The following is a 17,557-nucleotide window of genomic DNA, read 5'->3' on the forward strand; positions in this document are numbered from 1 at the left end:
TCCTGGTCAATAAGTTATGCCCACCGTATAAGTGCAGGTGATTATTCCAACAAATGTTTGAGGATGCTCTGGTAGCCTGTCTCATCTACACTGTACAAAATCCTTTCAATCCTCAACTTAAAAAGTTCTTCTCTGGCAAAGAGTACAAATCCAATTAATCCAAACAGCAGCTCCAACTGTTTACTCTTTGATTTAATATTTGACTGGAAACACCTCTACATCATACACATAGTTAATAGCACACACACAATTTTCAAGGTTGTAGGGGGAAACAATTTTGTCCCCACTTACACATGGACTCTGAAATAAGATAGTTTCAGTTTCCTTCTTAAAATGCCGCACCTAATGATTTTTCATTCATCCTAAATAACTGAAAGTACAGCAATGTTGCACTGCAAGTACACTAAAAAAAAATACTTAATAAACTCACCAGTACTTTCTAAAGGGGAAGATGGTCTTTAATCATATTTCATTCCAATCATATTATTTTCCAAGTTATATTAGACCCCAGTTCACTACTGAAAATAGTTTTGGCTAGCTCTCGGCCACCCTCAAGCTTTAGCCCACACAGTGGAACTATGAAAAAATGCAATGGCTTTTCAACCTGGTCCCTCTTCAAGCCCTTTTCTATATCCCTCTCCAGTGCCAAAAAAAAAAAAAAATTTAAAAAAAAAAAAAAATCAAGTGAAGCTTCCAAAAAAGGATGGGAGTTTTTCATTTAACCAGTAAATTAATAAAAATCAACTCCCCTCTGAAGGTCAGAATGAACAGATCATCTAACATAACATGCCACCTAACATATGAAAGTACTTAACTCAAATTCCAGAAACTCCACACAGAATTTATTTTTTCAACACTGATGCACCTTTACTACGATGGGAGTGAGTTACTTTGAAAGACGTCTTGGTTTTTTTTTTTGCTTCTACTAAATCAATGTGTAATCATCAGTAATGAAATCCCACTACATCTCTTTTCCAATAAAAAAGTCACCCTTCTACTTAGTTTTCCAACAGCCACTGATTATTTCAGTAAGAAGGATATTATACCAGAGCTTAACTGGTTGCACACCTCTTCCATCCTACTTAATATCTCTTTGAACCAGGTACATAAATTCAACCTTCCTAGTTCAAATAATGGCCTGATGCCCCTGCTAACAAGCTTTTAAGTCCATTTTGTCGCAGTACTATGGTTTTACATTAAACTGATAAAATAGCCTAATAGACACGACCAAAGCTTAGAAAGTATTAATATACTGTTAATAGAACTCAGGATGTTCAAAAGCTTTCCTCCAAATGAAAAAAAATATATTCTGCAATGAATGCATTTTGCAATAGTATTCAAGCTTTGATGTTGAGCTAACTGACAAGCAATACCATTTAAACTTCTTAATACGAGTATAACTAACTTTTTCCTGGTACTGCAGTAATTATTCTGTGTTCTGAGACTGGATTAAAAAAAAGTCTTACCCAAAACCCCAGGCAAAAAAAATTCCTGAGGTCCCAAAAAACAGTTAAGTTCAGTGGATCACGGCATTGGAGCACAGTTATTTGATTCCACTCAATTAAAAAGCACTCTATTTTACAACATCTGTTTAGCACTTTGCCTACCCTGCTAACTCAACACAGGGCTTAATCACTTTATGACAATTCTGTAATTGCCTGGTCACTTCAGCCACAGCTGAGGTGGTCCAAGACTATAATTTTGCATCTGGAAAAACTCTGCTGGACAACAGTAGCAATGGAGAGCACTCCCAGACCTCACCTGTACAAAGTTAGATTATCACAAGCTATCTTCACCAAAATCTTAAACAAGTGCACATCAAGAGAGAGAAACAAAAACTTGTTCAGCTGCTCAGCTGTGGAGGCAGAAAATACCCCACTGAAATGCAATGATTTCCTAAACTGCCCATAATATTATTCTTTCTCAGTACAAGGTAATCACTATTTTTAATAACCTTTTTATAACACAAAGAGCATGCTCCTTTTCTTGAGGGAAAATATAATTGATCAGTAACAAGTTATCACACAAAATCAATGTGTCAACTTCAGTTTTCCAGTCTTTAACTAAATATTTCAGTTGCATCACATACTTGAAAGAACATCTTTGCCCATATAAGTCTAGTCCTTAAGGTCAGACAGGTTCCCCTTCCCCCTAGTCCCTGATATGTTTCAGAATAACAACTTCTAACAGGTTGTTAAAACAGGTGGTCCCACCAAGGATAGAGTCTGCACAAGACTCATGGATACCTGGTCCATGAGGTCCTTGCACTTCAGTCAAATCCTTTAATACACACAGTCTCTAAAAGCCTCACTTACACAGTCAGGGGTTTTAATGCACATCTATCTATTTCTACATATTTACTCAATATTTTAATTGATAGTAAACACCATATTTTCAAACAGCACTGCACACGTATGTGTTTTCTAATGTACAGGCAAGCCCACAAAGCACTGCAGGGCTCCCACATTTCAACAGGCCACAAGTTTGAGAACCCGTAAGTTTAGTTACTAAGATGCACTGAAAGACACACAGAATATTTTTACTGGTTCACATCATATCTGAATGCATTTTGAAATATAGGTGCTTATGAAACAACTGTATCTCCTTACATTATTAGATTGCAAGTTACATTGTTCAAGCTGTATCTCTTTCCCCCCCCCCAGACATACCTGTACAGTCTTTTTAATTCTGTGTGAAGGACCTGGATACTCTGGGGAATACAGTTCTGTTAAGAATAATGAGTTGATTAATGTTGATTTTCCCAGTCCAGATTCACCTGGAAGAAAACAGAACAATTTCAATAAAATGGGGAGTATCACACTAAGTATAGACATTTAGATCTAGATTCCAAATGCTCTTCTTGAAACATAGTACCTGAAAACATGCACTGCACTCCAAGGCTTTGAGAATCTATCATCTTTTCCAATTTCAAGGAAAACCCTTCAAATCCAACTGTCACATTCTACAGACATTATTTTTTCTGATCACATCAAGTACTGAATGCACTTAGCACTTTGTTGCTCCCAGTACAACACAAAGGATGCTACTACAATTAAATTCCCTAAACAAGATATCTTCCTGATATGACTTCTTAACTTAATCAGCTTTGGCATTATGGTATCTCCTTTATTTCAAATATTATTTGACAGTCTTATTGTCAGGGAGGGGAAAAACAAGGGGGAACAGAGGGGAGAGAGAAAGACTGAGATTAGTTTGGTCTAAGTACCAAACCCATAAGAGATAAAATGAAATTTCAAACTATGTGGTTTGCCTGGGATTTTTGTTTTTATTGGGGCACAGAAGGGAGAGCAGATTTTGGGTGTTTTTTTTTTCATAATTTGTTCATGAGCAGCAATAAGTCACAGCCTTGCTAAAGAATCTGGAGACACTACTGTCATGAAGATCCAAGCAAATAGTTACAATTCCCATAGCAAAGATTATCCTCCATTTACAGCTCTACAGAGACAAGGTCAGATCAACTACATATTACAGTATTTTAAAAGACAAGTCTTTTGCCTTTTTTTTTTTTTACTGTAAAGAAACTACTTCAACAGAACAATTCACACTGGCATGAGAACTAGGGGAAAAAAAGGTATAAAAAAAATTATGCTTTGTTTCTTTTTAAGTTTCACATGCAGTCTATCCGTACATTGACCTAAACAGAAACAGTCATTACAGAACTTTGCTTTTAAGCTAACGAATCTGGGGGCAAAGTCCGTACTTTCACTGAGGGAGGAGTATGAGCTGCACTGCCCCCACCATTTGAAAAGAAGTCTAGAACGCTAAATCACTCCATCTCCAACAAATATCTGTTGATTTAGAGACTAAAAGCTTGAAAACTTGTCTTGAGGTAAATGTCCTGGGTTATGGCAAGAGAGTTACAAAGCATAAACAGTTTACAAAACCTCAGCAGAGAAGCCCCTGTCTCCACTGTAATATCCGTCTCAAGTTCATACACAAACTAGCTTATACACATCAAGCCATCTCGATTACAGCAGTGTGGCACAAAGTCTGTGCAGCACCGAACAGAGCAATCTGATTAACTACACTGTAAACAGATTAGCAGCTGATGAAACGCTGCAACCAGAGCTCCTGCCGGCTGTCTACGCTATGAGCAGTGCTTGTTCTTCAAACCCCACCCTCTTCGACCGATGAACTACCCACGCTGTGAGCGGGGGCTGGCTACAGCCAGGAAGCTGGGCTGTGGCAGCCGAGGAAAAAGGAGATGCTCTTGTTATGGTCTCAAGTTAGCAATTCCGGGAACACGAACCTCAACAGGACAGCTTCATGTAAGCCAGAAGGGACACGTTTGCTGACAAGCATTTCATCACTATCGTACAGATTTTGCCCTTTTCTGTGGTCAGATGCATTAGACACTCATGAATTATGCAGTAAACCCAGTGCCTCAAAGGGTCTGGTCGTGAAGGACACACCTTTTCTTACTCTGCAAGACCTTTAAGGGCAGGGTCAGCTGCAGCCAAGAGGCTTCTCTAAGTTTGTAACAAAAAGAAGCTTCTGAAAAGCACAACTTTATAATCTCATAGATGCAGCCAGTTTAAAGCTTAACCTTCTCCATGTCACAACCCTGCTCAAGACATACATATCATTCCATTTAAACTGAAGGGTTTTATTCATCCCACTTAAGGTCTCAAGAAGGTGGCTCTGACTTAACAAGGTACAATTCACACATCCTTTCAGTGAACTTTGCTTTTTAACTTGACCATAATCTTGCAAAAGGCTCTCTACTACAATACTGAAGAAAGATTTGTGCAATCAGATTCTACTTCAATATACAAAAATAATTTTCCCATCTCCATTCTATTAGGGTTATTGCTGATCTTAACACGCTAAAGAATTTTAAGTGGGAAAACATCGAGAACAACCACTTCTGAAAATCAGTGCTTGTCAAGTTGCTATTGAAATTCAACATATGGAAATAAGATTTTCAGCTTTGAAAGAATGTGATGGAAAATCAGCAGCTTGCCCTAGATGGCTCCTGCAGCTGTGGCGCTCCACACCAAGCACTGCCTGAGCTGCTGAACGTTACAGCCCAACAGATTCAGGGTTTGCTCCCCTACTCACCCTCTGCTGCCCTGAGAGTTGCAAGGACGTGAAGACAGTTTTGAGTTGAAATTAGTGAGAAGACAAGTATGCTAAGGATGTGTCTGCACCACTTTGTTTCCAAGGGTGCCCGGTCTCCTAGACACTTCTGCCCATGCTAACTTTAATCAGCCGATGCAGATTATAACGCTTTAAACTGCTTAACTGCCACCAGTAATTGAGGCACTAGATGTAAGAGTTTTCATCAATACACCAACCCTAGATGCCATTGTGCCTTAGAACACGTCAGGGTCAACACCTAAGATGGTAATAAAAGGCTATAAAATTAAATTAAAAAATTACAACGAAACTGTAGGTAAAAAGCAGAACTGGAACACTCAGTATTATACTATGGTGAGTAATGCTGTTTCCACTGCAATAAAACAGGAATTTCTCTGCTCACTACAGTGAAAGCAGAATTAGAGAAACCAAGTGTATCAATTCTAGCAGTGATCAATTCTAGCTGCCTTTTTTGGGCATATTAAAATATTCTAATCTTTGCTAGAAATATGATAAGTAGGAGAAAAACAAAAATCGCCCCCAAACCAAATCAAAATTAACAATCACCCTCCCTCCACCAATTCCCAAACAAACAAACAACAACATGAAAAAACCCAAACAAACAAAAAACTACAAATATAACCCTCTGTCCTCCCCATGCAGAACCTTGCTCAACCCAAATTCCATGAAAGGATTCCCCTCTGGAAAGGCTGGGAAATCACCTCCCAGGGATGCAAAAGGCTATGAATATGATTGACAAAGCCATAAGGGAGAAAACAAGTGAAATTTAATTTGCCTTAACATGAACAAAAAGATACATCCTAAATGAAATGCATCTTCCCACTTTCAGTAAGCATTTCTGATGAGATTTTGTCCTTTGACCATTGCGTGAACTGGCAAAAAGATGCAATGTAATAGAACCTCTTCAGCAGTAATAACTTCCAAACACTCAATGCATCATGTTGCACTTAGATCTAGCTGCTTAATTTAGAGTGAATGATTTTTAGAAATATCCTACGATGTGTTTTAAAAAGAAAAAGAAGAAAAACTTTTATTTTGTATGGTAATTCTGAATCCAAAAGGTTAATTTATTTTGGTATCCAGGTACAGCTTTTACCTTGCCCTTGATCTCCTACTTAATGCTTCACATAGGCTTCAAGTTCATCTGAATAAATATAGTGGTTTTTTCCTTATTTTGTGTCTCATGTTTATCAGCAACCTAGTGTTTCAAAATGTTAACATTTTATCAAGCCGTTTTTATAGTCACATTCAAATATAAGGAGCTGGCCACTCTTGTTGGTAGAAATGAGCACATACTTTTATGAGCATACTTCTGTCAGTCCTGTGACAGACCATCTTTTGTCAGCCCTTACAAGACTAGCAAAAGTTCCAACCCTTCTCAAGTCCATGGATTTCTAAATGGCTGTACAAATACTGGAACTTTTCTTATGCACTTGGGTTAACAATTACCTGTCGAGCATCTTTATACAGATGGTCCACAGCACATCATTTAAAATTAACACTGGATAGCAAGATTTCTTATTCTCTGAACAAAACACCAATTAAGTACTTACCTTTTTTCCTACACAAATGAGACAAGTTTGCAACAGGAAAAGGGAGAGCAAGGAAGCTAAAAACAAATACCACCAACACATTTGGTTTTTTCTTTTATGTCTCAAGCATACCTATCTCAAACATATTTCTGAGGGTCAAAAGAGACCACTGGCAACCACTAAAATGGTTTGCAAACCATGGTAATAGTCTCTGGAATAATACTAAGGCAAGTACATATGGGGAATTAACAAATAAAAAAACTGGAACAATGACATGCAATCCACGTGAATGGAGGACAGCAGAGTTCAGGTAAAAAAATTAAGTAACTAGCTCAGATTCTTCTAACTGAGCTACATAAATCTTTCATCTTCATTTCTAAATCACTCCCTGTAAATGAACCAGAAATCCTTACCTGTGATAACCAGTTAGAAAATCTACTCACAGCTAACTTGGTTTTTTTCCAGTTCAACTTCTATTCTTATGACTTTAGAAGAAACTCAGACTGCCAGCATCTCCTCTGCATGATAAGAGAACTGAACTGTAATCCTTAATCTTAATGATGCTTTTTTCACTGTACATTGCTGTGGCACATAGAGAATGTGGCATATTTCCAACCTCCTCCAACTTGTCAGTCTCTGCCATTCATACTCAAATATCTACAATAGCTTCCTGTCCCATAAGTGGACAGGAAGTCCAGTCCAACCCAGCTCACAGCTTTATATGTAACTTCTGTTGGAGGCTGCTATTTCTTCATTCATATATTACCTTTCTTGATAATGCATGACACTACATCTTCTAGCTACCATATCATTTTGGAAATCCAGAATCAGTTTTCTTCTCTATTTTTAGGGTCTTGTTTTCTAAACTCCAAGCCCTGAAGCATGACTTACATTCTTAGTTTTATGACTCCATGTGAGAGTTCATTAAACATGTCAAAAGATCCAGGTGATTAGCCAATATTGAACATTGTCAGTGTTCTCTCTGTATGTTTGATTTCCTACTTCCTCGCTAGAAGTTACTCTTGAAGAAATCACCAGAAGTGATGAAGAACCACCCATCTGCAAGGAAAACACCTCAGGTGATCACAGAAACCAAGACTTCAGTTAAATGGCTCAAAGCGGTATGCTCCGTGTATCATCACCAACAAGACGACCCGGACTTTTTCTATGTCTCTATTAACTGGAAACTGTAGGAACTGCAGGTTCAGAAGATGCATTAGCTGCTAACTCTGATGAGAGAAGGTAACTCCTCCCAGTGGGACTTGCAGCTCATTAGACACACAGGCTTTCTACAAATTGCACAATTTTTTTGAAAGCTCCCACCGCATTCTGAGTAGAAATCTGTATTTAGATTTCCTTGGTACAGTCAAACATAAGCTGCAGTTGCTTTGTTTCTTTTTCAGAATGAAGACATCCAATAATACATTTCTTCTGTGATGAAGTGCATTTGATGGTGTATTTGATAGCCCCAAAGAGTTATTACAAAGGGATCAAATTCAACTGAAAAATGCTGTACTTCCCCATAACCTACATATACAGAATGTTTACATCAAAGCGTATTTTATTTTTAGCTAGTGAGCCAGTTTTTTCATTGAATTTTTCTATTTTATAAATCCTAATTATCGTGACAGTTGCTGCTTAAAATATAATTCCATTAGTTTGATGCTGATGATTCAAAGAGGGGTAAAAGGCTTGTCAGAAGACATAAAAAATAATGCATTTCAGCTTCTTTCATCCTTGTACAACTCACAGTCTATGTGCACGACAGCACCTGCAGCTTTATGCAAATGTGCAATGGCTTTGAAGGCACTGTAACATGCAGTTTTTTGCTTTTATACAGAAGGGAAGCTACATAAATAATCAAAGAGCCTGAACTACACTGAATGGCATGAAGGAACCATCCTCTTGCCGAGGGGGAATGATTCTCTGCCATGTCATTATAGATGACCACAAAAACGGAGACTACAAGATGTTTTTAATTTTATGTCTGATTTTAGAAGCTTTCGTAAAGGCTAGTTCCTGCCTTCAGTGCTTTACTAAAAACAAGCCAACACTTCAATAAATATGCAAGAACATCCAAATGAAACCCATCAGGAGGGTGGGAGCAGGACCATGCTGCTCCCACATATCTAATCTTCCATGTAGGATGCTGTCATGTGAAATCTTGCAAAAAGATCAACTTTGTATTTTCTAGCCATCTATAAAAGGAAGAAAGCCAAAGCTCCACCATTTCACAACTTCGATCTAAAGCATAAATTATGGAAGCAACATATGTTAGAGCCACAAAGCTGCTCCTAGCAAAACAGAGTAACAGGGAAGTCTAGCAGCAATAAATTCACTTCTGCCTATCAGCAACTGCATCAACAAAATTTCAGCATTCAGGATACAGTGAGACAATCAGTGAAATTTAAAGTGCAATAACTGAGGACAGACTCTTGGCATATCATTCTTGTCACGGATGACATTTAAATAGTTCAGAAAAGCCATTAGCAGGGAAGGGAAGCATTCAAAGGAATACTGCAACAGATTCTGCATAACATTTTTCAAGTACTATTGTTTCTCCTCGAAGCAGAAGCAGGTCTAGCTTTCTACAACTGACAGATCAAAATAGCCATGAAACAATGACTAAACTTCACAGGTGAAATTTTGTCTACTGGCAAGAGAAATGGTTCCCTACTCCCAATCCAACTCTTGCACTAGAATTCATAATGCAGCATCGTGAGACAGGAAGTGATCCAGTAATCTAGAGCCCTAGGGGCTTCAGGATGGGAAAATGAGGGAAAGACACCACCAGAGATGAGGTAAGTCAAACACTCTATCTCTTCTTCTTGGAAACCAGTGTAAGTGTAAAAATCTGCATGTAAAGCTAGACCTCTGTCACAAAAGCATCATCAGTAATTCACAAGTCAAAGAATTTTTGGCACTTATGACGAAAGTCACATTTTCTCTAATTGCATATACAGGTTTTGCTCATCATAAACAGCGTGTCTGCAAAGTAGCCATTTAAAATACGACATGTTACCTAATTTAACATGAGGCAAGTAAAGCAATTTTTCAGAATTTTAGAAAGTTTTGGTTCAGTAAAACCAAGGAACCAAACCCACTTCATTTTTAGTTGTTGAACGTTGCTGTAGATGAAAAAAACATCCCATGGCACTGGTCCACTCACATCTAGTACCAAAACCAGCTGAAATGCAACAACCTGGGCTTCAGCTTGCATGGACTTAAAAGTCCACAATAAGCAGCTGTGGTCCAGGTTTGCCAAAGCTTACCTTGCTTTGTTTTCTATGTTAGGTGAAATAAAACTCTTGTGTCTGATTAAGCTGTAGTCATACTGCAATGCAGTTTCAGAGACATTACAAGTAACAAGAAGTTGTCAAAACTGACCTACATGGAAAATCTGAATGCACAAGCTCTCTGTGAAATAACTGGGTTAAAGAATTCAACTGGAAGTGACAGAGCTCCAGGACAACAACTCTTTCATGGTTAAACCTCCTAACCAGGATACACCTTGAATTTTCACAGGCTTTGACAAAGCCAAAATAGAGAGCCTTCACAAGAAAAGAAAAAAAACCCACATTGCTTCAAAAAAATCAAAGCAAGAGGAACAAAAAACTGTTGTGAAAAATGCTAAAGAAGGACGCGCTGCTTAAGGCCAAGAAAGCAAACATCTGAGATCAACACTTGGTCTGCAAGAATTATGCATCTAGAGAAAGCTGCAGAGCTGGACTTACTCTCTGGAGGCAAATACATATATATAATATGTATAAATGTAAAATGATAAATATAATTGATTAAATTCCCTGATTATATGAATTCTTAATAAAAAATTAAGAGAAAGATGACAGGAAAATGTAATTTTTTATCTCTACTTTACTGTTGACAACCAATTGTACAGCATTTCCTGTACATAACTTCTAACATTTGCCGACTAAAGAATGAAAGGTGTATTAATGAGCAGATCACAGATTAGTCACAGTAGGAGCTTTCATTACTAAGACAGAAACAAAACCCACACAGCTATCCACATGCTAATGAGAAAATAAGAAAGACTGATTGGGTGACTAAAATACTTGGTACAGATACAGGGTCAGCATCTCAGCGACTATATAGCTTGCAATTTACTTACGAACAAGAAGTACTACACATCAACTTGAGCAAAAGGAGAGAAAGGTGAAGTACTTTAGGCATGTTACTCAAAACCCCATTCATCTGAGGCATGAATATCACAAAAAATTCCAAAAGCACAAAAAATAAAATTTTTATTTACATGGAACCTAATGAGTCTCTACAGAAGAATACAAAGAGCACCTGGATATGATTTCATCAACGCTTCATCAGCTCTTCCCTTGAAAATTAACACAGGAACAGAATAAAAACTACTGGAAATAACTGTTGAGTGCTCTTACAATATCCCAGGTGAGACACCCTGCTATTAAGCAAATCCACAAAAATTTGTCAGAGGACTGAACTTAGAGGATTTCTAGTGCTAATCAAAACATCTTTTAATACCTCACTCCCTTCCTCTTGATGCCTTCTCTCCTTAATGTCCTTGGAAACACTTTCTTGCAAGGACCACAAAGGAAACTATGTTATGACAAAACTCTTAACTGGCACAAGTGGCAAGAGAAAGATACAGATACACTAGACAGAATTCTGCAACTCTACCTCAGTGATATGATTTTTGGGGCAATAAGGAATGAAAAATTAGGGCAATGTTATTTGCAATATTTGGTCTAGTGTTAGCCAAACAAGGAGGAAGAGCATTTGCAGGGATGTGCTCTCCTGGATACACTGCTGCCAATTCTAAGCAACCTTGCTTAGAATTTGATACCTCAATTACTTGGGGGTGGTTATATGCTTTTGTTTCCATAAAACAACTTTCACTGGAGTCATAAAAATGGGTATTTTGTCTCTAAGAAAGGCTGAGGTAGGTTGGAATTAGCTTGTGTTGTCAAGTCTACACCCTTTTTAATATGGTAAGAATTGTTTTATTTAAATGCCAAGCCACTGCTTCCAAAATGCAGCCACCACTGTTCAGTTTTCTAATAATTACTTAGAAGAAAACTGAGCTGCTTGTGTAGCCAACAACAGAAGCAGACATTCACAAAGCTGAAAGGAAACGGACAGGTCTGAAGATAAGGGGATATCCTAAGACCTGTTCAGTGTGCTTGCTATGTTTTGCAGTGGACGAGCCTGAAGGACAGACTTGGGAGGTGGACTAGGATTCCTTCTGGAATTCCTGCCAGCTAGAGAGGAGAGAGCACAAGAATGCAGAATCTGGTAAGTCATGGGCTTGTTTTTACCAAAGATGAGGATGATATGCAATGAGTTTAATTGAAAGAAATACAAAATACAATTCTTAGAATATTTTTTCACATAAATTCTTAAAACATTCAGTCAAATGCAATTTTCAAAAACAAACAAACAAAAACCTCCAACCAAACAACAAACAAATGGAAAAAACCCCACACCAGCAAAAACCCTGACTTGGTAAATAAGTGAAAATCTGGCATGCTCTTTTTTGTCTAAACGTCTGCTGATTTGCAGCTTTTGGTTTCTGCTCTGCCTGGCACTGAGGTAGCAGAAAAGTGGTGAATAAATACTTGTCCACAGTCAGCTTCCTCTAAATAAGCAACTTTGTATATATTGCACACTTTTCCAGCAGTATGTGTCTCCAAGACCTAAAACAGAGAAATCTTGCAATTCTCCTCCTCTGCAATGTAATGGTATCTCTTTAAATTAGACTTTTTAATACAAAATATCACAAAATCTCACCTCATCTTCTTTTTCAATATTTATGCTACTCTAAGGTTGAGTTTCACTGTGGACTTCAAAGTTTCTTGCTTTTATAGTTCTAGAAGCACATGAAAGAGTCTAATAATTTCTACATTCCCCAAGTTAGAACACAAGGATACTACTTTCGCGGTACTACGTTTTTTCATTTTATCTGAACTTCAAAATCTGAATTGAAGAAGTCTAACACTGCTCTCCCACAGGAAAAATCTTCCCACTCCTTATGTTTCATCTTTAAAAATTCACTTGAGCAATTATCATACTCCTATTCAAGTTTGTTGTTCAAAGTGATGTATTATATACATATTCCTCCTGAAATAGTAATTCTACTAATTAGACTATTAAAAAAAAAATTAACCTTTGGTAATGCATGGAAGTCCAAGTACGACACATCTGATTAACATGTACTTAAGTTATTTACAGTTTAGCATATGTGAAAGCTCCCCATTTGATAAAACCTTGAGAAGTCATTTGAAAATGCGTATAAACAAGATTTCCATGCACCACAAATGTTCCATTTGGAAACACACATCCTGCTTTGGAAACACACAACGAATTTAAAGCCAAGACTGTACTAAAGGATGTGTCATTTACAAACATTTAAGTTGCACTTTTAAAACGAGGAACAAATACTTGCCTTCATCCTACACCACATTGGGCAGCAGCTGCAACAACTAGTGCTTTAAAAACGTGTCAACTTTTTTTAAAAAAGTCAAAAGCACATTGCCAGAGAGTTATGTATATGCACTAACATCACCTGATCTGATGCATGACTTCAGCTGATCAGTGCTATGTGTTGTGTTCTTTCCCTGAGCTCTCAAAAATTTCAGATACATACAGAATTCACAAAACACAATTTTTAAACATTTATTTAGGAATATGTTTTACTTGTTTCCTATAAGACTGACTTGTGCATAGCCTCATTTAGTATTTTTAGTAGGAAAGTATCCAACTATAGTAGTCAAAATTCTTCAAGGAGAAGTATCTCGGACATAAACAGAGATCCTTTATTACAACCACAACATTATATAATGCTCACGATTGTCAGTCAAAACCAAACATTAGTCCAGTGCAACCAAGGCTCATTTGGGCAACTTTCTGAAACAAATGCCTCACAACTGTTTTATCCACCAGCACTGCTACAGAAAACAAAATTAAATCCCAGCCTACAAACCACCCCTCCTTTGTGATGACATGAGATTTTCCTTTTGCTATGCTGCAAACGGACGGAAGACTAACCTTCCTTCCAGCTTCCAGAAAACACTCCAGCTGGATTTGCACTCTAATCCAATTTGGACCAAGAGCTATTAGTTCTTTCAGCAGCAGCACAGACTTATACTAGGTTAAAATCTGAACTTCAGCCTGGAGGAACAGCTGCTATTGTTGGATCACAGTTTTTCCTAATTAAATCAGAAGGACACTTTATAAATGCCACTGAGGACATTTCGCTTTTTCAAGTACTTAAAAACTATGAAGAGTCATTTCCGTCCTCTTATGCCACCTACACCCCCTACATCAACCACATTTTCCCATCTAAGCATCTTTAAAAATGGTTGCCCACTGTATTAATAAACAGTGTGAAAAGACAATTCCAGCATCTGTAAAAAACACAAAAGACTCAGGGGAAAAAAAAGTAAAAGCTCTACAGAAAAACTAGTCAAAAAGGCTGACCACATATGGAATGCAGAGTTTAATTTTTTCCACTTTCACTTTGTTCTGTTTTTCATTAAACAAGAAAACCTTTAAAGTTTTCGGTTGGGTTTTGGGGGGGGTTGTTGTTGTTGTTTCAGGTTTTGTTTGTTTGTTTTAGGGGTCTTTTGGGGTTTTTTTGTTTGCTTGGGGTTTGGGTTTGGTTTTGGGGTTTTTTTGCAACAAAAAGCACTCAAGTCTCATTTTCCTAAAAGTCACCATAACCTGCTCTGGGAAAAGCAGCTGACAAGCACATGATCCTGAAAAGAAAATACGCACTCAAGTTTTACAGTTTTTGAAGATGTGCAATTATTGAAAATCTAGAAGCAAATGAGAAAAACGCAAACCTTGAAATAAACAAGTCAAATAGCTAACCCAATGCCACAATAAAAAAGTGGGTTTCTGCACAGTGTTTTATCCATTAACATCTGTGATGCTAATCATCCTTGCCACGTTCTTAGGAGAAGCCTCTCAAAGGAACCAGCCATCTTGGAGATGGCAGCTCTGGTTGTTTTCCAGTGGTAACTTTACACTGGTCACATAACAGACCTACCAACGCTAAAATCATCGAAGGGGACCTAAAAAAAGACAGTTTGCCAGATCAGATTGGTTGGTGGAAAAAAGAGCCACGTCACAGAAATCTACTGGTATTGATATGAAAAGGAAAAAAAAAAAAGGCAGCCAGATGACGTGAAGAACTCCAAAACAGAGTCGTATCTAAGACTGTGACTGGAATTTCCATTGATTCTACTACTTTTGAAAAGGAAGATGCAAGTCTGGATTTTTGCTAGCCATTTGCAAATGGTACAACTGGTAGTACAACAGCCTTGTAAAAAAGAGAGGCGGTGGGATATTTTTCCCATTTCAGTAACAGCAGCTATTGTTCAAACTTACTATGATGAAAAAAACAGGGTGGTTTTGTAGCTGAATAACTAGTGTTATCAGGAATTCTGTTCTCAAAAGTACAGGCAAGACAACAGCAAAGTCAAGATCACTGCAGATGTAATTAAGCAGTCTAAAAGACAGGGAATTAAAACTACGAAGACAACAGATTCAGTAGTTGTGTGGTACTGTATCTCCAACATCAGTGCCCATCAGAAGGTAAACCAGCATGCAAGCACACACCAGAATCAACAGAAAACCTGGAGTTGAGGGGGACTGGGAGAAGAGAAAGTTGGAAAGTCTTCAAAAAGTACAAGTTTGAATAAAACTGAAAAATAAACTGCTAACTAGATCTGAAAATAGCACCTGTACATAGGCAGCCCAAATCTAAGCTGCTTCTGAACAAGGCTTCTCAGTGGTGAGGCACTTAAGTCACACAGACTAATCAGAGAAAGCAAGGGCAGAGTCCTAAACTGAGTATCATAATGGGAGAGGTGCTCTAGTCACCCCAGCATCCAATTATGCTGCAGTGAATAGTCCTGCAAAAAAATCAATCAGAAAGCTGTGGAAAATGGTTTTAGGCAAGATTCAAACTTCAGCAAAAATCTGCTGCACTGAGATATGTCACAGCATAACATCAATAAGCCCTCTGCTCTCCCAAGAACGTTCCTTCCAAAAATAAACTCGCCATAAACAACCACAACAAACTTCCTCTTTACATCATGTGTTTCAGGTTAACTGCTTTTTACAGTTTGATCTAAACTCTTCTATACTGTAAAAGAAAGATCAAGGTTGGCACCATCACCCCTGAAAAATATCATCTTTTCTTCCAAATTTCCATTAAGATTTATTTTTCCCTCCCCACTCATCTCTAATAATGCTTCATTTCAATTATAGGCCTAAACTGCTTCATGACCAACAGACCTATTTGTAATTGGTCCTAACTTGCTATTTGTACACCAGAGTTACATTTCACAACACTTTCCTCCCCCCTCAATCAGAGATGCAGGGCTGCAATCTCTATCAGGATTCTGTGCTGCTTCTTTCAACTATATGAGTAAATTCAAAAAGAAAAAAAATTATTCTTCTCTATTAGCGAACTGCCCAATTATTGAAAAAGGAGCATCCAGGGGGCCTTCAGCCCCCCTAAAAAGAATGAGATGTGTACTCCTGTTTCTTCCTAGATTTAAGGGCTTCCCCATCATGAGTATAAGCTGTGCCTTTTCTACTGCTTAAAACAATCCTGAAGGACTGGACGTAAAGCTTGCGTATTTCTGAATCAAAATTTTTCCTAAGACATCCCTAGCTATGATTCTGAAAGGAGTCACCTAAAAACATATGCATTAAAGTTTTAAACTGAAACATTTAGTGAAAAATAAAGTGCTACAACTAGCCGCTCCTGAAGTCCTTGTACCAGGCATCCTGAGGGTACTCAAACAAAAAGCATATGCTCTGCTTGATGGTTTTAGTTTTGTTTGTTCATTTCTTGGGGGGAGAAGCCCTCAGTGTTTTTTAATTTGAAAAGCTTTACTGCAATGATTAAAGGGGGAAATTACCATGATTAGGGGAGGCCACAAAGTGACATGGATGGCTTCTCTCAGTCCCAAAGAATATATTTTTAAAAATTATTTTTTAAGTGTAAATAGCTCACGAAGAGCTACTTTAAAGTGATTAGACAACAGTAATGTCAGCAGCATAGGAAGAAACAGAACAGCCATTTTCAGCTATAGTGCCTCTGATAACAGATACAAGATACTCTTAAGTATTAAATTTGTCATTTCAAATCAGGTCATATTTGCTCCAAGCTACATTGATTTCACAGCATCTGTAAAGCAGCACAAAAAAACCTGCTCACGTCTTTATTACCAACTAGATTTTAAAGAATTTTTTCACTGGTTTATTTTTGCTCATAGAATCAATTTCCTAATCTTAAAGATCATGATGACTATAGGACTTGACTCAGCAAATATTTGGAAGCTCCTCAAGTCTACTACAGACTATGTTCCTGCATGCTTCCTCATGCTTACGTGATCATCTTGAAATGTCACGAATGGGAACAGACTGTAGTGGGGGGAATATCATAACAATTCCACCATCCATCAAAGAGGAAACAGAACTATCTGCTAATTACCTCATTAGGAAAAGCAAATGCAGCAAAACCCACTGCAAATCCTCAAGTGTTACCTGTTCATGCTAAGTGCCTTGACATTTATGGAATTAAGATGAATAAGCTTGAGGCTTTTACCACCAAGAAGTTTGCAACACTTGATAAAGTATTCTATCAGTAAAGCAAAGTCAGAACTGTTCTAATTCAATTTAATTTGAAATGTTTAAGTTACAGTGTACAGCCTGCATGCTGAATACGTCATGTGCTTTTATGGATTCTGAGTTTCTACACACAAAAACCCCCCAGACTTCTAAAGCTTGCACCTAGACACCTTGGTTCTTTATACCCCTTAAAAAAAAAAAAAAAATCAGAATCGCTTCACATAAAATACAAAGTACTTCCTACATACAAGAAACACCAAACACTGCAA

At 37.7% G+C, this 17,557-nt stretch overlaps 1 protein-coding gene across 3 annotated transcripts in view; it reads right to left on the minus strand.

Moving 5' to 3' along the window:
- The window catches only part of SEPT7 (septin 7), a 78,566-nt gene that overhangs the window by 23,885 nt on the left and 37,124 nt on the right, over positions 1 to 17,557 (minus strand). For all 3 annotated transcript variants that reach the window (XM_027892087.1, XM_027892070.1, XM_027892078.1), the window contains exon 4: positions 2,670 to 2,776. In XM_027892087.1, the coding sequence (XP_027747888.1) occupies positions 2,670 to 2,776 (107 nt within the window). The remainder of the gene's footprint in view (positions 1 to 2,669; positions 2,777 to 17,557) is intronic.

The sequence above is a fragment of the Empidonax traillii genome, unplaced genomic scaffold, assembly GCF_003031625.1.
Source record: "Empidonax traillii isolate 1590-97213 ecotype Southwest subspecies unplaced genomic scaffold, ASM303162v1 scaffold14:size4059594, whole genome shotgun sequence".
NCBI lineage: Eukaryota > Metazoa > Chordata > Aves > Passeriformes > Tyrannidae > Empidonax > Empidonax traillii.